Source organism: Prionailurus bengalensis, chromosome A2 (genome assembly GCF_016509475.1).
Source record: "Prionailurus bengalensis isolate Pbe53 chromosome A2, Fcat_Pben_1.1_paternal_pri, whole genome shotgun sequence".
NCBI classification, from domain to species: domain Eukaryota; kingdom Metazoa; phylum Chordata; class Mammalia; order Carnivora; family Felidae; genus Prionailurus; species Prionailurus bengalensis.
In genome coordinates, this window is record NC_057348.1 from 15,453,823 (window position 1) to 15,472,650 (window position 18,828).

Consider the following 18,828-nt stretch of genomic DNA (forward strand, 5'->3'; position numbering starts at 1 on the left):
GCACTGGGCTCTCTGTTTTGCCGTGAATGTGCAAAATACTTTAATGCTAAAAACCCGGTATCGTAAAATGGAAAATTGCAGCATGGAGGAATGAGTCCAGTTGAGATCCTAGATTCATAAATTTAGTCTCCTGACAGCTAGATTGTGCTTTCCGGAGTTCAGGGGGATATAAAAGTCAACACCTTTGTGTAGATCTATGTGGAGTACGGTTGAATTGCAGCTGTTTTTGGAGCTATAACTTTGAATTACTTGGTTTTGTTATAAAAACGAGTTTACAGCAACATGGGTGTTGGCTTGTTTGGAAAACAGGGCAGAGGAAAGCAGGGGAACGAAAAGGGGTTTGGAACACGGTGAACATCCTTCGCTTGACCTCTCCGGTGGTCTCACGGTGGGGGGAGTTTTTTACCAGGTTGGCACCGCCCCCCCAGCTTGCGGGCATCTATGGTTGACAGGCCCATGGACACAGGGCTCCCCCTTGGGGTCACTGGCAACGCTGGGCCTGGAGGGGGGCCAGATTCCAACAGACGTTTATTTAAACTCTTATTTATTCAGCAACTGTCTCGTGGGAGGGGGTAAACTGATGTTGTATCAAGAAAAACTGTCTGCCTCTCCGATTTCAAAAGAGGAAATTTATTACGTGAAGTCATTACGTGAGATTTGCCAAGTCAGAAAACTACTTGGAGGCATACCATGTGATTTCAAATTTAGATCGCAGAATCAATCACTCGTTTCCCGGTGAGTAGCACTTTGCATACAGAGCGGGGTTGCAGACTCGATAGGTCTCTCTGCCTGTTGGTCTTGGAGTTGGTAGAAGGGTGGGGAGTTGGGTCCCACCGCATAATTCCCGTGTACCTGCGAGGCGTACTTCACAGAGATGCGCTCCCACCAGCTGGAGAGGGCAAGCCAAGTTAATTTACCTGTGTTTCCACTTTTAGGGCTCTTTCTGGAATGCCCCGTAGAGAGCTGCTTTTGTTCACTGTCTCTTCATCTGCCTGCACAGGGTTTCTCCCCTTGGTACCGGTGACCTTCTGGGCTAAATAAGTTTTTGTTCTGGGGACCGTCTTGTGCATTGTAGGGTCCTGCCACCACACTAGAGTAGTGCCGGAGATGTTCCCAGGCATCATCAGATGTCCCTGGGGAGAGGATGGTCTGTGTTGACAACTCTTTTCTTAGGAAAAGGAAGAAAGCAAGGGCTGTTCACAACTGCAATTCAGCCGTACTCCACATAGATCCACATAGATCTACATAAAGGTGTCGACTTTTATATCCCCTTGAACTCCAACCCCCCCAGAAGACCTTTGTCTGCAGGAGTGGGATTTAAGTAAATAGTTCCCCAAACATGAAATTTCTAGCCAGTTGGCCAAAGTCAAAGTTTTTAAAGCGGTTTAATTCCATCAAGATGTCTGTGATAATTTTCACTGAGATGAGGCATCAGACACCCAGAAATAGTTATTGGGATTTGGGGGGGAGGGGGTCTTTTAAATTAGCAAATCAAGAAAGGTTCCAGAAGGGTTCTGTGACTTTTTTAGGAAATGCATTTCTCTTCTTTTTTTTTTTTTTTCCCTTCTTATATTTAGTTTTGAGAGAGAGACAGAGCACGAGTGAGGGAGGGGCAGAGAGAGAGGGAGACACAGAATCCCAAGCAGGCTCCAGGCTCTGAGCTGTGAACACAGAGCCCGACGTGGGCCTCGAACTCATGAACCGCGAGATCTTGACCTGAGCCGAAGTCGGACGCTTCACCGGCTGAGCCACCCCGGCGCCCCTCAGGAAACGTGTTTCTGAGCCGGGTTCAGCATGTTTGTGGTTCTCACGGGCCTGGCTCCTGGGGAAGCCTGGTGAGTGCTTGTTCTGGCGTCTCTTCACGAGCAGAGTGCATGCTATTGAAGGTGCCGGCTGGGCCCTGTGGGCAGCAGATGGGAGTAAACGGGCAGGAGGGCATATCCTGTCCTCAGGATCTCCTCTGGGCAGGCGACGCGGGGGGACAGTGGGAACGAGGTGAACACGCGTTGAAATCCAACTGTCGGGAGTGGATTATGGTCCTTGGAGCAGTGGTTTTCAAGCTGCACTCTTAGCAGCTGACGTTACTTGTTTTTCAAACAATATGCGCGGAAACCCAATATAAATACAATGGATCAGAGCCAAGTTTGAGGCCAAGGGCGCAAGAAGGGGGCCCAGAGTCCCTTATCCCTCGCCTCACCTCGCCTCACCTTCCCTCATTTCTGAGAACACGCCTTGGCGTTACTCGTCTGACTGAAAGGCTAGTGCTTGGTTGGATAGTGATCTTTTTTTTTTTTTTCCCCGACTGGATCTATTATCTTTTTTTTCTAGTAAAAGTAATTTTCAAAACCATAAGCCACGATGAAGACAATAATGATGTTCCATTGCTGTTTAATTTTTCTCTCAACATGGAGGCAGATTCAGGGGCTGAGAACATAACACATGTACATACACATGTATATGTATATATATTCGTTTGAAGTATTTTGATATTCTATTATGAAAAACTTAAATGTATAGAAAAATAGAGGGGCGTCTGGGTAGTTTAGGCAGTTGAGTGTCCGACTTCGGCTCAGGTCATGATCTCACGGTTCATGAGTTTGGTCCCCACATCCGGCTCACTGCTGTCAGCCCAGAGCCGGGTTCGGATCTTCTGTCCCCCTCTTTCAGCTCCTCCCCTGCTTCCACTCTCCCCTAATTAATTAACTAATTAATTAATAGAGAAAAGAGAACTGTCTTTCCCTCAGTGTAACAGTTGTCATTATCTTGGTCACATTTGCTTTATGTCTTTCCTTAAACTAATGGATAAGAATTTTAAAAGACGTTCACAGTAACAAGGTCTGGGAGTATTTGTACCCAGTTCCCCCACCCCCCCACCCGCCCCCTGCCCCAGTTCATCTTGTGGACCATTGTGATTTGAATTTAATTTGTGAAACCTACATGAGGGATACAAATTTGATTCAGCACGCAAGCGTTCTTGGCATCTGTGTAGTTTATTTTTCATTCAACGGTGCTTTGGGGATGCCTCAACCTGAGCAAAATGAAACGTACTAGAACATTGCTCCTGCCCTGGGTTTTGTTAGAAAATGGGAGTTCTTAGGTGGCTTGTCTGGAAAACTGAGGAAAATGGGTTGTGTGTGCCACGCTTGCAAGGTCTGGGGTGGGCAGGTGGCGGGGTGGACAAACGATAATAAAATATCAGATGAATTTGGAGGTTTGGGGGAACAAGCCCTCCCATAGTGTGCTGGTCCCATTCTGGAGTTGGCAGAGTGCTTTGTGCATGATGTCCCTGCAGACCTGGTGTCCTAGGGCCTCGGGACTGTATTGTGTGGGTCACAGCCTTGGCATGGCATGGGGCCAGCCCACCAGGGGACAGCTCTAGTGTGAGCAAAGCCGTTACACCAGTGGGTTATTCACTACCTGCCTTGCAACTGGGAGTGGAGGAGTGATCAGAGTTGAATTCCTTGTTTTCTCAGAGTTTACTGTGCTATTTTAGCACATAAAAGGACCCAGGAATCTTAATTAGAAAAAAATAGCCCATTGGGGGTCCCAGGAGATTAGCTGACACCTTGCCGGGCTCCTGTCACACTGGCCCTCCCATCCTGAGTTTTCAACTCTCTCTTCATTCATTCATTCAAAGAAAGATGGAGTTATATGCACTTTTGATAGAAGTATGCCTTGTATCAGTAGTCCATCCCAAATGGAACGATTTGGCCCTACCCTGCATTCATTTCTACGTTAGCTATTTTCTTGAAGTTCAAGAGCACTAGAAAAGAAACAATGTGGTATAGGGTAAGGGTTTTACGCTTACTTGAATTTATCAACGTAGAGCTTGGTTAATCAGTAACTTATTTTTAAAGATTCTACAGCAAATGTGTTCTCAGGGCAGAAAACAGATTTTTGGAACCTTGGATTTAGGCTTGGAAATACAAGCCAGGTGATTTCTCACTAAGTTTAATTTCTAATAATGATTTTAATGGGTCTTCCTAAACCAGGCAACAGCCTGAGTCACGCAATATAAATGAGTCTGAAGGAGCTTCCAGGTCCCAGTTATACGTAGAAACACAAGATTTGTTTTCAAATGAGCGTCCTACTGAAGCAGGCAGATATTCGTCTTGAATTCTGTGATTGCTTTTAAAATGAACTATGTTCACGAATTAGCATCACGATTCCCAAAATAGGTGCTGACAAAAATGGTGATACCCAATTTCATACAATGTAATTCATCTGTTACTTGCATGGATAGGGGGGAGAGGTGTGCAGAAGACTTTCAGTTTCTTTTCATTAAACTGACCCTGGGAAAGGTAGGGGTGGCGTTTCAGCAACTCCTTTCTTTCCAGAATGAATTGCTTCTTCCCTCACTTTACCAATTGGTAGAAAATATGTAAGTTGGTAAATATTTTTGCGGTGTGATCGCTTTTCAAAATTGAATCGCGAGGCCAACGCATCTGTTGATACTGATGTGAGGGGGAATGTTTACAATGGCCTGTGACTGATTTTTCCTCCTCTTTGGCAGGAAATAACTACATGTTTGCCAGATTACTACAAGTGGACTCAGTACCTCTTTGTTAAACTCTATGAGGCTGGACTGGCCTATCAAAAGGAGGTAAGTTAAAGATAGCTGCATTTTAGTTTATTTTATTTTAATTTTATTATTTATTTACTGTGAGAAAGAGAGCATAAGTGAGTAAGGAGGGGCAGAGAGAGAGAATCCCAGGAGGGACAGAGAGAAAGAGAGAGAAACAGGGCTTGTGTTTTACCCAAAGTGGGGCTTGTGCTCTACCCGACGTGGGACTCGAACTCACGAATTATGAGATCGTGACCTGAGCCGAAGTCAGTGCTTAACGACTGAGCCACGCAGGCACCCAAAGTTACCTGCAATAAAGAATTTTTTTATCTCCTCAGTCTTACTAGAGCACATCGTTGTTAATTAACATACAGACCCTGTTTGCATAGGAGCAATGAAAATGAGCACTACCTCAAGTTCATGAAATCATTTTTAGCAGACCCAGAGAGTAACTACTGCCTGGCTTAGCACGGTGCCTCCAGAACGGGGCTGGGGCTTCTTAATTCTACCACAGAGTATCTGGTGCCGATAATAACATCATGGAGGGAGCATCGGAAGAGCGGAAGTTTCTCTACTCTTAGCTCAGCTAGGAGTGCATGCTGGGCGACCTCACTCCAGGAATTGTGGTTTGTCATCTGCTAAAAAGGGGTGATAGCATCTCCCTCGCATGGCCTTGGGAAGATCAGAGGTGCTGTTGATTTTTTTTTATTTTTTTAAAAATTTTTAAACGTTTATTTATTTTTGAGACAGAGAGCATGAACAGGGGAGGGGCAGAGAGAGAGGGAGACACAGAATCGGAAGCAGGCTCCAGGCTCTGAGCCGTCAGCCCAGGGCCCGACACGGGGCTCGAACTCACGGACCGCGAGATCGTGACCTGAGCCGAAGTCGGACGCCTAACCGACTGAGCCACCCAGGCGCCCCCAGAGATGCTGTTTAAAGAACAGCTATCATAGTGCCTGCACATCGTGGTCTCCCAAGAAACGGAGGGACTTTTACTGCAGGGGCTCAGTAATGGTGGATAAGCCTCAGATGGTGAGAGAGAGGGAAACACTGCCATAGTGTGGCCGGGTGCTGTACTCTCCAGTATAGTAGTCGCTAGCAGCGTGTGGTTGTTGATATTTAAAGTAATTCAGATGGAATAATATTAATAACGGTCCTCAGTCACCAGCCACGTTCATGCGCTAGTAAGCTAGTATTGGACAGCACAGACACGGAACGTTTCCATCGAAACAGAATGACCTACCAGCTGCACCGGTCTAGCCAATTCAGAAGTAACAAGTAGAAAATCCATTGTCCCTTTACGCTTGAGTCCTTCTCCTCTGACCAGAGGGATTTCATGACATAGAATCACATTTGCTTTTCTGCGGTCACATCACACAGCTGGGTCTTGCGGTGAACAGAACTTACGTAAGTGTTCTGTTTGAAGTTGAACAGTTTTTAGGGTCGGTAGGGAGACCAAGGCAGAAGCCTCGTGGTGAAGTTCAGAATAAAACCAAAATGCCGTAAACCTCGACATCAACATCGTATGGCTGACCAAAATCAGGAGGTGAAACTGGGGAAGAGAAGTAGAAGCCAGCGTGAGGTGGTCCCTTTATGGTTCATAACAAGGAGGCATAGATCAGGAACTAGAGCTGTACGTCCGTTTTCTCATAGTTAGAAAGGTAGCTGTGAAAGGTCAAGGTAGCAAAGACCCAAGAATGAGAAGAGGGGTTGGGGGTGGGAAGAGGGCTGAATGACCATGCGGAGTATCTCGTTTCATGGGTCAGTAGAACCGTCTAAAGATAATCTGTCAAAACTGAAGTGTAGTTTTATTAAAGTTACAATGGTAAACACCAGAAGAACTGAGTGGAAGCTGCTCAAAGTGGGGGAATATTTTAATACTCGTTTAAGATCATTACGCATGTTCTTTTTTGATACTCCGCCCAAACTCAACAAGCATTGGTTTCTTAAAGGTGAGTGGCGGTGTTAAATCTGAAACATCAGTGAACTTTTGTACTCTTCCATTATGATGCATCCGTCTGTCCTGCACGCTGGGTGGATTTTATTTTTTTACCCACACATACTCTTGTAACATCACACATTGGTCACTTGGAAAACACCGGTAGGTGTAGTGAGTGACGTAGATCTTCCAAATGTTGACATGTTTCACCCCCAGGAATATCATCAGAAGAGTTTTTAAGTGGTAGGAAGCTGTGAAGTTCATGGTGGCCGGATACAAGTTTTCTAAAATTCTGATTTTCACTTCATAGTTCAGATTTTATCATTGGCAGCAGAAACCATCCGTGGTTTTCCTTGGAGCAACAGGCTTGCTTTGTTTAATTTTGAGAAAATGTTTGTCAGACTCCTCCGTGTCAATAACCATAGTTTATCGTTAGTCATTCTTTACATGGAAACACAAGTTATTGAAAAAAACTGGCTACTCCTTCCTGTTCACCACTCAGACAGTTGTGGCTGTGCTTTTTCCCCGAGACAACTGTCACTTTGTGTGGCCGCGCCTCTTATGCCTGCGTCCCATTGCGTCGCAGAAAATACCAAGAGGACGTGTGTTCAAGTGTTAAAATGTAAGAATGTGAATACGGGGGGGCACCTGGGTGGCTCAGGCGGTTGGGCGTCCGACCTCGGCTCAGGTCATGATCTCACCGTTCATGAGTTTGAGCCCCGCGTCGGGCTCTGTGCTGACAGCTCAGAGCCGGGAGCCTGCTTCGGATTCTGCGTCTCCCTCTCTCTCTGCCGCTCCCCTGCTCATGCTGTGTCTCCATCTCAAAAATAAACATTTAAAAATTAAAAACAAAAAGAATGTGAATACGTTTTGTGGCTTTGTCAAGCACAGTATTAGTGAAACCGACTTTCCCCCCTTTCTGCTGAGTGCACAGTAGGGAAGGATCCAGTGACTGCTGGCAGAGTCTGGTGCCACCACCTTGATTCATGCTGAGGGCCGAAGGTCTCAGCCACCATCACGCTTGCACCATTGTTGCAGATGTGAACACAAGGAGAAAGGCAAACAGGGTGTTACTCTTGTAATGAAAAGAGTTTTGATCTGCGGATCCCTGGCAAAGGGCCACGGGGACCCCCAGAGGTCACACTTGGAGAACCATTGTACAAAGTAAGCAGCCCCTACCCCGGCTCCCATCTTTAAGTTAAGAATATTAAAATGTTGATTATTTTAAAATACTATGTTGTTGAATCGATTGTACTTTTTCGGAGAAAGTGTTGAGTCCCCATTAACGTTTGGGATGAATTGACTGAGAATTTTGTGCGACTGGGCCATCCTGATGTTCAACCACTGTGGACTCTCCTGGGTCCATTTGATTTCTTTTAAAGTAAAGACTTAAGAAAAGTTGTTTAATGTTTATTTATTTTAGAAAGATAGTGTTTTTGTTGCTGGTTGTGGACTGAAAGGCTTTTGGCGTATTGATTTTTTTTGTGTCCACTAAATTGTCATGATCTTAAGAAAAAATCATAAATAGAATACAAAAAACGCACACTTGCTGTATTGTTTGAAGATCAGTGTTAGCCCCAATCCAGGGTATTATTCCATGGGTCTCCTTTTATTGGAAAGCTATTTTCAAATTGGCTTTAACACCTAAAACATCTTGGTGTCCGTTGGCGTTCCATTCCTAGGGTTTATTTCAAAATACAAGCTTTTGAAATTAACATCAGAAAGCTAATTGACTTTAGAAAGCCTGCACATAGCATACTCTGTAAAGCATATTTAGCCAAAAACAACCCGCATATTAATACCTTTCCTCTAATGGCATTGTTGTAACTTTTTTTGAAATAGGAAATAGCCTTAACCCTTAAAGACAGTTCTGCTTAGAAGCTGCACAAATGAACTTAGATTTAGAGAAAGCGTTTCAGCAGAGCATTACTAAACATAACTGGAGTGTTGCAGTCTTTTGTTCTTGACTCACCCCATCCATCAAAATGCTCATTTCCTTTGCAAAAGGAATCTCTTCTTGCTCTTGCCAAACAAAAATATTTCCAGCCAAAAATATGAATATAAAGACCTCCGCTTGGCAGAACGTGAGTTTCACCTCTCTGGTTTAAAAAAAAAAAAAAAATGTGGTGGATGCAGTTAGCGGGGAGGGTGCTGTATTATGCTTGGGAATTCTGGGGAATTATGGAGGCCACCTAATGTGTGGGTTTGTCTTTGGCCTCCTCCGTGATTTCGGAGGCGGCTGGTGACAGTGCTGATGCACCCACCTGTGCTGGGTTTGCCGTGTGGCCTCGCGTTGGGGGAGCTACTGAAGGAAACACTGTACCAACAGGCAGCCTGTCCCGCTCTGCCCCCTCGTGGCTTTGGAAGGTGGTGACGGTAAATAACCGGTAGCCTTAGAAACCGTCCTCTCCGGACTCTGTCCAAGCCCAGGCCCCTCCTGGACGGAATGGAGCGAGATGGATTTTGAGAGTTCAACCTTTTCATGCGATCTGGGTGGCGTTCCTTAATTACACATCGTTTTGTCAGGAAAAAAGCTAATGGACCTTAGAAAATCAATACCCTAAAACATCCTTCTGGAGCCTGAAGCTGCCTGAGAGCACACTCAGGAAAGGTTTTGGGGTAGTGTAAAAGCAGAGCCCGAGGAGAAAGAAGCAAGGGAAATGGTGGAGAGTAGCCAAGCGCCCGAGGAGTGATGTGTGGGTCAGGAGACGGAAGGGTGCTAATGGAGGATGTGATCTAGAAGGGACTGGCACCCTGTGTGAAGGGTAAGACCCAGGAGGGGCAAAGGGAAGGAGCATCCTAGTAAAGGGAAGGAGGAGATTAGAAAGCAGGAGGTTTGGAACAGGAGGCACATTGGGGCGGCAGGTATCACGCAGCTGCCGTACCACAGAGAGGAGAAGTGATACGTGAGAATTCGAGGAGAAATTGCCCCAAGAATCTCCAGCGGAGCCCGTAGTTGCCCACACCTCTAAGAACCCACGGGCCAAGAAGGGGAGGTGGGAGGAGGCAAAAATGATGGGACACCCACCGTTATTGCACAGAATCGATCCTTGTGAACATGGCCGATTGATGTTTATGATTGGGTCACGGTATGCATTTTAAAGAAGTTGTCTTTAAGTGTGTTTATTTTGAGAGAGACAGAGACAGCACAGGTTGGGGAGGAGCAGAGAGAGGGAGAGAGAGAGAGAGAGAGAGAGAGAGAGAGAGAGAATCCCAAGCAGGCTCCACACTGCCAATGCAGAGCCCGATGCGGGGCTCAAACTCATGAAACCTCCAGATCATGACCTGAGCCACCCAGGTGCCCCACGTTGTGCATTTCTACAAGACATTCTGAAAGCTTCCCACAGATCACTCAAACAAACAAACGAGCAAAAAAATAGGAATTCTGGTATTTAACCCTTGATCAACTGGGGAAATTCTCTGATCTGGAACGGTTCCTTCTGTGACATTGTGAGATAATTTATTTTTTTTTTTCAACGTTTATTTATTTTTTTTGTTTTGGGACAGAGAGAGACAGAGCATGAACGGGGGAGGGGCAGAGAGAGAGGGAGACACAGAATCGCAAACAGGCTCCAGGCTCTGAGCCATCAGCCCAGAGCCCGACGCGGGGCTCGAACTCACGGACCGCGAGATCGTGACCTGGCTGAAGTCGGACGCTTAACCGACTGCGCCACCCAGCAAGATCTGTTAGAGTTCAGCATGTTTGCAGATGTGTTAAGGATTTCATGTATCGATTTAATTACTTATTGATTTAAGGTTGATTTCAAAGTACAAGTACAGGCTGTATTTTACAAATAAGGCCAGTTAACTATAAAGGAACACAGAGTTGACTTTTAGGGGGTGATAGCAAGCAGAAGGGCCAACCGGAAAAGGGAAGGAAATGACGATAGTCAAGGAGGTTGTCCAGAAACAATAGTAATTGTAGCCAGACTGTGCTTGCTTACAAACCCGGATGTCCATCAAGTAAATGTTCAAGATGTGAAAATCAGGAATGCCGGATAAGAGAAGATCCTGGTTTCAAGGGAAGCTGTATGATAGAGACAGTTTATAAGAGTGGAGACCCAAGGGGCATCCGGGTGGCTCAGTCAGCTAAGCGTCTTAACTTCGGCCCAGGTCACGATCTCACGGTTCATGATTCTGAGCCCAGAGTCGGGCTCTGTGCTGACAGCATGGAGCCTGGGGCCCACTTGGAGTTCTGTGTCTCTCCCTCTCTCTCTCTGCCCGTCCCCCGCCCCTGCTCACACTCTATCTCTCTCCTTCTCTCTCTCAAAAATAAATAAACACTAGGGCCCCTGGGTGGCTCAGTGGTTGACACCTCTGACCTCAGCTCAGGCCGTGATCTCGCGGTTTGTGCGTTCGAGCCCCACATCAGGCTCTGTGCTGACAGCTCAGAGTCTGGAGCCTGCTTTGGATTTTGTGTCTCCCTTTTTCTCTGTTCCTCCCCTGCTTGCACTCTGTCTCTCTCTCAAAAATAAATAAAGATTTTTAAAAATTAAAAAAAAATAAACAAAAAAAGAACGGAGACCCGATAAAAGGGATTTGGGAAGTAGTTCCTGGGGGCTACGTTCTGCGCATCCAGGACCCCGGGGGCCCTGCATGTGGCCCACCCCTGGGTCGACCACCTGTGGAAAGGCCGAGCCTGAGCCCTGCAGGTCTGTGGGTGGGCTGGCTTGTGGTCCTGGGAAGAAATGCGAACGTGTTCTCCCAGCCGATGCCTCTTCGATTTCAGATCTTACTTCCTTTGGTGCTTCTGCTCTCCCCCCAAGACTTTCACTGGGGGGAAAATTGGTTTTGCGTTTTGCCTGTATTTGTCTTTCATTCAACACCGGGGTTTTACGATAACGCGTACGCCTCTTAGGAGCACATCTCCCTTGTTGCATTTTGTAACCTAGACCCTGAGAGATGCCAGGCCATGTGGGAAATGCTGATAAGAAAATAAAGTCCTGTTTGTTTTTGCAGTCTGTGGTACTGTTTGCTTCTCCCGTCTCCTTGGAGGATTGCTGGGGGCCGGAGGCAGAAGTGCTGCATGAAGGGCTTTTTTTTCTTCTTTCTGTTTTTTAAGTAAAAAAAAAAAAAATTACGTTTATTTATTTTGAGAGAGAGAGAGAGTGAGAGGGAGCAGGGGAGGGGCAGAGAGAGAGGGAGAGAGCGAATCCCCAGCAAGCTCTGCACTGTCAGCACAGAGCCCGGATGCGGGGCTTGAACTCATGAACCGTGAGATCATGACCTGAACAGAAACCTAGAGTCAGATGCTTAACTGACTGAGCCACCCAGGTGCCCCGGGCTTTTTTCCTTTGTTCTCTATACAGTTTTAGCTGTGCCTCTTTCGCGGGTTGGGGGCGGTTCATGAAAGACTTGTCTATGTTCCTAAACAATACTTGGTCTTTTTTTTTGTTTGTTTTTTTGTCTTTTATTTTAAGTGGTACCCTTCTCTCTAGCCCCCAATACAGGAAATAATAGCTATGATACTCATCCTTACTTTATCAGCCTAAAGTTTTTAGGTCTAAGGCACCTTTGTCCTCTATTTTGTCTTTCTATATTTATGGATTCAAGATTTTTCCAGACCCTGAAATGAGAGGGACAAATCATTCCGTACAGATCTTTCCCATCCCGCCTCCACGCTTTGCAGGCTTATTAAGCTTTTCAACTGGACGCCCTACGTGTCAGTTGTCAAAGCACAGCCCACAGATGGGTCAGTCTGTCCTCCGCTCCTAATTCTTAGACATATCTCTGGATCAGTCACGGTCGCGGTGGGAAATAGGGAATACACCGGAAAGCAGTTATTGAAGAAGATGCAATAAAAAGACTGTTTTTGTGTAGAGTTTAGGGAAACCAGCAAGGGGTGATCAAACACCGGACATTGGCACCAGAGGGAAGCCTTTGCCACCCCAGGCTGAGGGGGCCGATACTAGGACTGGGAGAACAGTAGCAGAGGCCTCTGTGATAGAGGGTGTGGCCTTTGGTACCGTGAGAGGAGGCCTGACTGCGAAGTCGCCCCGGGGGCACCTCCCACTGGTTGAGCGCAGCTGGAGGGCAAGGGTCCAAGTTAATGCCGCCGCAGAGGTCAACTTTCTGGGGTGCAGACCACGGCGGAAAGAGGATTTGGAGGGGGAAACGGACAATGCTCAGCATCATCTCGTCTTAGAATTGCTTAGTAAAATTTTACTTCTTTCAGAAGTTTTTGAGGCCCCCCCCCCCCCCCCCACCCCGGGTGGCCCAGTCGGTTAAGCGGCCGACTTCGGCTCAGGTCATGATCTCACGGTTCCTGAGTTCGAGCCCTGCGTCCAGCTCTGTGCTGACAGCTCAGAGCCTGGAGCCTGCTTTGGATTCTGTGTCTCCTTCTGTCTCTGCCCCTCCCCCACTCATTCTCTCTCTCTCTCTCTCTCTCTCTCAAAGGTAAATAAACATTAAAAAAATTAAAAATAAAAAGTTTTTTGAAAACAATGTGTATCAAGTCAGGGTATTTCAGTGCCCAGACACATCTCCCCGTATTCATTGCCTTCTTGGTATTACGGTTTACCTTAATGTCATAAAGGAGTGAACTTTGATGGCAGAGGGATTTATTGTAAATGACAATAGGAACTAATCAGAGGGATTTATTGTAAATGACAATAGGAACTAATCAGAAGTCTGGAGAGAAGCCTCATAGTGGCTAAGACTGCAGGTTCAGAGTGAGCCAGACATGTGTATGGGCATAGATCTTGGAATATTGTTACCTTTCAGGGGCAGATACTGACTTGGGAGAAGGCACCACGGAATTTTCTGGGATGCTGGGGATGTTCTTTATCTTGATAATGAGTGGTGGTAACAGCTTGTTGAGTTGTACACTTCAGATTTGTCCACACTGCTCTCTGTATGTTCTACTTGAACGTAAACAGGAGTTTTTAACGTTTATTTGTTTTTGAGACAGAGAGAGACAGAGCATGAACAGGGGAGGGTCAGAAAGAGGGAGACACAGAATCCGAAACAGGCTCCAGGCTCTGAGCTGTCAGCACAGAGCCCGACGCGGGGCTCGAACTCACGGACCGCGAGATCGTGACCTGAGCCGAAGTCGGCCGCCCAACCGACTGAGCCACCCAGGCGCCCCAAACAGGAGTTTTTAAAAGTTGCAAAAAAGTTTTACAGTTTTGAGAGACCTGAGTTCCTGCCCTTTCTCTGTCACTGACTGCGTGACCTCAGGCAAGTTATTTAATCTCTCTGTTCCTCAGTTTCCTCCTCTGCAATCTGGGGGGGAATAATATTCTTACCTCCACTGGCTGGTCTGTGAACTCACAAGTGTAGATAGTGTGCTGCATGAGGGGCAGGTTTTCTACTAACACCACAAAGGTCTCTCGCCCAGTGAGTGGCATTTGATAGTAATTCTTGCTGCAAGTAAAAATAATAAAGATAATATTCTTACCTCCAAATGTGGTTGTGCAGGATTGGAAGAGCCAACCTTACTTTGGCCCTTAAGCACAGCATCTAGCATACGGCAATCAGTCAGTAAATGTTAGCTATTTCCATTCAAATAAATATATTTGTTTCCCCTAAAACAAACCTGATTCTACGAAGTTCCAGGTACCATGTTTTTTTCTTTTCCTGTGTTTATTAAAATTTCCAATCACATAGGTTCATCTTTTGGCATAAGAAGATACCAAACTTGATTAGACAGATGCTCACAGGCTTCCTCCCAAACCTGTTTGTTTTTTTGTTTTTTTTTAAAAAGATATATTTTGGGGGGCACCCGGGTGGCTCAGTCGGTTAAGCGTCTGACTTTGGCTCAGGTCATGATCTCACGGTTCGTGGGTTCGAGCCCCACGTTAGGTCCTGTGCTGACAGCTCCGAGCCTGGAGCCTGCTCCGGATTCTGCGTCTTCCTCTCTCTCTCTGCCCCTCCCCCACTCACAGTCTCTTTCTCTCTCAAGAATAAACATTAAAAAATAATAAAATGATAAAAAGGATACTGGTTTTAAATTTCAATTTTAGTTAACATACAGTGCAGTATTGGTTTCAGGAGTGGAATTCCGTGATTCATCACTTACATACAACACCCAGTGCCCATCACAAGTATCCTCCTTAATACCCATCACCCATCCAGCCCGTCTCCCACCCACCTTCTTCCATCAACCCTCAGTTTGTTCTCTGTTGTTAAGAGTCTCTTGTGGTTTGTTTCCCTCTTTCCTCTTCCTTTTCCCTTCCCATATATTCATCTGTTTTGTTTCTTAAATTCTGCACGAGTGAAATCATACCGTATTTGTATTTCTGTGACTGACTTATTTCCCTTAGCATAGTACATTCTGGCTTCATCTACATCATTGCAGGTGGCAGAATTTCATTCTTTTTTGATAGCTGGATAATATTCCATTATATACCACGTCTTCTTGATCCATTCATCAGTTGATGGACATTTGGGCTCTCTCCATAGTTTGGCTATTGTTGACAATGCTGCTATAAATATTGGGGCGCATGTACCCTTTTGTATCTGTATTTTTGTATCCTTTGGGTAAACACCTAATAGTGCAACTCCTGGGTCATAGGGTAGTTCTATTTTCAGTTTCTTGAGGAACCTCCATACTGTTCCCCAGAGTGGCTGCACCAGTTTGCATTCCCACCAATAGTGCAGGAAGGTTCCCTTTTCTCCTCATCCTCACCAACACCTGTTGTTTCTTGTGTTGTTAATTTTGGCTATTCTGATAAATGTGAGGTGGCATCGCACTGTGGTTTCGATTTGTACTTCCCTGATGGTGAGTGATGTTGAGCATCTTTTCATGCGTCTGCTGGCCATCTGGATGTCTTCTTTGGCAAAGTGTCTATTCATGTCTTCTGCCCATTTCTTAAACTGGGTTATTTGTTTTTTGCGTGTTGAGTCTGATCAGTTCTTCATAGATTTTGGATACTCACCCTGTATCATGTTGTTCGCAAATACCTTCTCCCATCCCGTAGGCTGCCTTTTAGTTTTGTTGATTGTTTCCTTTGCTGTGCAGAAGTTTTTTATCTTGATGAAGTCCCAATAGTTCATGTTTGCTTTTGTTTCCATTGCCTTCAGCAACGTGTCTAGTAAGAAGTTGCTGTGGCTGAGGTCAAAGAGGTTTTTGCCTGCTTTTTCCTCTAGGATTTTGATGGTTTCCTGTCTCACATTTAAGTCTGTCATCCATTTTGAGTTTATTTTTGTGTATGGTATAAGAAAGTGGCCCAGTTTCATTCTTCTGTATGTCGCTGTCCAATTTTTCCAACACCATTTGTTGAAGAGACTGTCTTTCTTTCCATTGGATAGTCTTTCCTGCTTTGTCAGAGATTAGTTGGCCATATAGTTGTGGGTCCATTTCCGGGTTTTCTCTTCTGTCCCATTGATCTATGTGTCTGTTTTTATGCCAGTACCATACTGTCTTTATGAGCAACTTTGTAGTATAGCTTGGAATCCGGAATCATGATGCCTCCAGTTTTGTTTTTCTTTTTCAGGATTGCTTTGGCTATTCAGGGTCTTTTGTGGTTCCATACAAATTTTAGGATTGTTTGTTCTAGCTCTGTGAAAAAGTCTGGTCCCTATTTTGATAGGGATTGCATTAAATACGTACATTGCTTTGGGTAGTAATAATTTTGACAATGCTTGTTCTTCTAATCCATGAGCATGGAATGCTTTTCCATTTCTTTGTATCCTCTTTAATTTCTTTCATAAGGGTTCTGTAGTTTTCAGAGTACATATCTTTTACTTCTTTGGTTAGGTTTATTCCTAGGTATCTTACCGTTTTTGGTGCAATTGCAAATGGGATTGATTCCTTGATTTCTTTTTCTGCTGCTTCGTTATTGGTATATAGAAATGCAACCGATTTCTGCACATTGATTTTATATCCTGCAACTTTGCTGAATTCATGTATCAGTTCTAGCAGTGTTTTGGTGGAGTCCTCTGGGTTTTCTACACAGAGTATCATGTTGTCTGCAAATAGTGAGAGTTTGACTTCTTCTTTTCCGATTTGGATGCCTTTTATTTCTTTTTGTTGTCTGATTGCTGAGGTTAAGATTTTCAGTACTATGTTAAATAGTAATGGTGAGAGGGGACATCCTTGGTCCCGGTCCCTTTCCCCTTTCCCGGGGAAAGGCTCTCAGTTTTTCCCCATTGAGGATGATATTAGCTATGGGTCTTTCTTATATGGCCTTTATCATGTTGAGGTGTGTTCCATCTGTCCCTACTTTGTTGAGGTTTTAATCGAGAATGGATGTTGTATGGGGCACCTGGGTGGCTCAGTTGGTTAAGCATCTGACTTTGGCTCAGGTTATGATCTCATAGTTCATGGGTTCAAGCCCCACGTCGGACTCTGTGCTGACAACTCAGAGCCTAGAGCCCGCTTTGGATTCTGTGTCTCCCTCTCTGTCTGCCCCACCCTCCCGCTCATGCTCTATCTCTGTCTTTCAAAAATAAGTAAACATTAAAAACATTAAAAAAAAAAGGAAAGAATGGATGCTGTATTTTGTCAAATGCTCTTTCTATATACGATCTATTGACGGGATCGTATAGTTCTTGTCTTTTGTTTTATTAATGTGGTGTATCATGTTGATTGATTTGTGAATATTGAATAAGCCCTACAGCCCAGGAATAAATCCCACTTGATCATGGTGAATAATTCTTTTAATGTACTGTTGAATTCGATTTGCTAGTATCTTATTGAGAATTTTTACAACCATATTCCTCAGGGATATTGACCTGTAATTCTCCTTTTTTGTGGGGTCTTTGGTTTTGGAATCAAGGCTTTGTAGAATGAGTTTGGTAGTTTTCCTTCTATTTGAGAAAAATAGGTATTAACTCTTCTTTAAATGGCTGGTAGAATTCCCCTGGGAAGCCATCTGGCCCAGGTCTCTTGTTTGTTGGGAGATTTGTGATTACCGATTCAGTTTCTTTGATGGTTATGGGCCTGTTCAAATTTTTTATTTCTTCCTGTTTCAGTTATGGTAGTTTGTGACCTTCTAGTAATTTGTCGATTTCTTCTAGATTGCCCAGTTTGTTGGCATATAATTTTTCATAGTATTCTCTTATAGTTGTTTGTATTTCTGTGGTGTTGGTTGTGATGTCTCCTCTTTCATTCATGATTTTATCTATTTGGGTCCTTTCTCTTTTTGAGAAGTCTGACTAGAGGTTCATCAATTTGTTAATTGAAAGAACCAGCTCTTAGTTTCATTGATCTGTTCTACTGGTTTTGTTGTTGTTGTTTCTATATCATTTATTTCTGCTCTAATCTTTATTATTTCCCTTCTTCTGGCTTTAGGCTTTATTTGCCTTATTTGTTCCTTTTCTAGCTCCTTTAGGTGTAAGGTTAGGTTATTTGGGACCTTTCTTACTTCTTGAGATGTACCTGAATTGCAATATACTTCCCTCTTAGGACTGCCTTTGCTGCATCCCAAAGGGCTGGGACTGTCGTGTTTTCATTTTCATTTGCTTCCATGTATTTTTTTATTTCTTCTTTAATTTCTTGGTTAACCCATTTATTCTTTAGTAGGATGTTCTTTAACTTCCATGTATTTGAGAACTTTTCAAATTTTTTCTTGTGGTTGACTTCAAGTTTCAGAGCAATATGATCTGAAAACATGCATGGTATAATCTTGATCTTTTTTTGTACCTGTTGAGGGTTAATTTGTGACCCAGTATGTGGTCTGTTCTGGAGAATGTTCCATGTGTGCTCAAAAAGAATGTGTTTTCACGGGGTGCCTGGGTGGCTCAGTCAGTTGAGTGCCCACCTCTTGATTTTGGCTCAGGTCATGATCTTACCATCTATGGGATCGAGCCCTGCATTGAGCTCTGTGGCTAACAGTGCGGAGCCTGCTTGGGATTCTCTTCCTCTCTCTCTTTCTGCCCCTCCCCCCTCAAAATAAATAAATAAGCATTTAGAAAAAAAGAATGTTTATTCTGCTGCTTCAGGATGAAATGTTCTGAATCTATCTAAGTCCATGTGGTTCAGTGTGTCATTCAAAGCCATTGTTTCCTTATTGATTTTCCGCTTAGATGATCTGTCCGGGCTGTAAGTGGGATGTTAAATCCCCCTGCTATTATTATCAATTCTTTATGTTTGTTATTTTTTTTAATGTTTATTTTTGAGAGAGAGAGAGAGAGAGAGAGAGAGCAGGGGAGGGGCAGAGAGAGAGAGGGAAACAGAGGATGTAAGCAGGCTCTGTGCTGTCAGCGCAGAGCCCGATGTGGGGCTCTGTGCCTCTGAGAGAGGCTCTCACCACGCTTTTGCCAGCTTGTGTGAGGAAAGCGGCCGCAGGACCGCGCAGCAGTTCAGTTTACGTCAAAACAGCAGAAGGCCAGAACCCCTGCTTACTACCCTAAACAGCCTCAGCTCCCCACTCCTGTGCCT

General features: G+C 44.8%; 1 protein-coding gene across 1 annotated transcript in view; it reads left to right on the top strand.

Moving 5' to 3' along the window:
* LARS2 (leucyl-tRNA synthetase 2, mitochondrial) overlaps positions 1–18,828 on the top strand; it is a 171,442-nt gene that overhangs the window by 55,558 nt on the left and 97,056 nt on the right. The window contains 1 exon segment of the mRNA XM_043587211.1: positions 4,514–4,603. Within this exon segment, the coding sequence (XP_043443146.1) occupies positions 4,514–4,603 (90 nt within the window).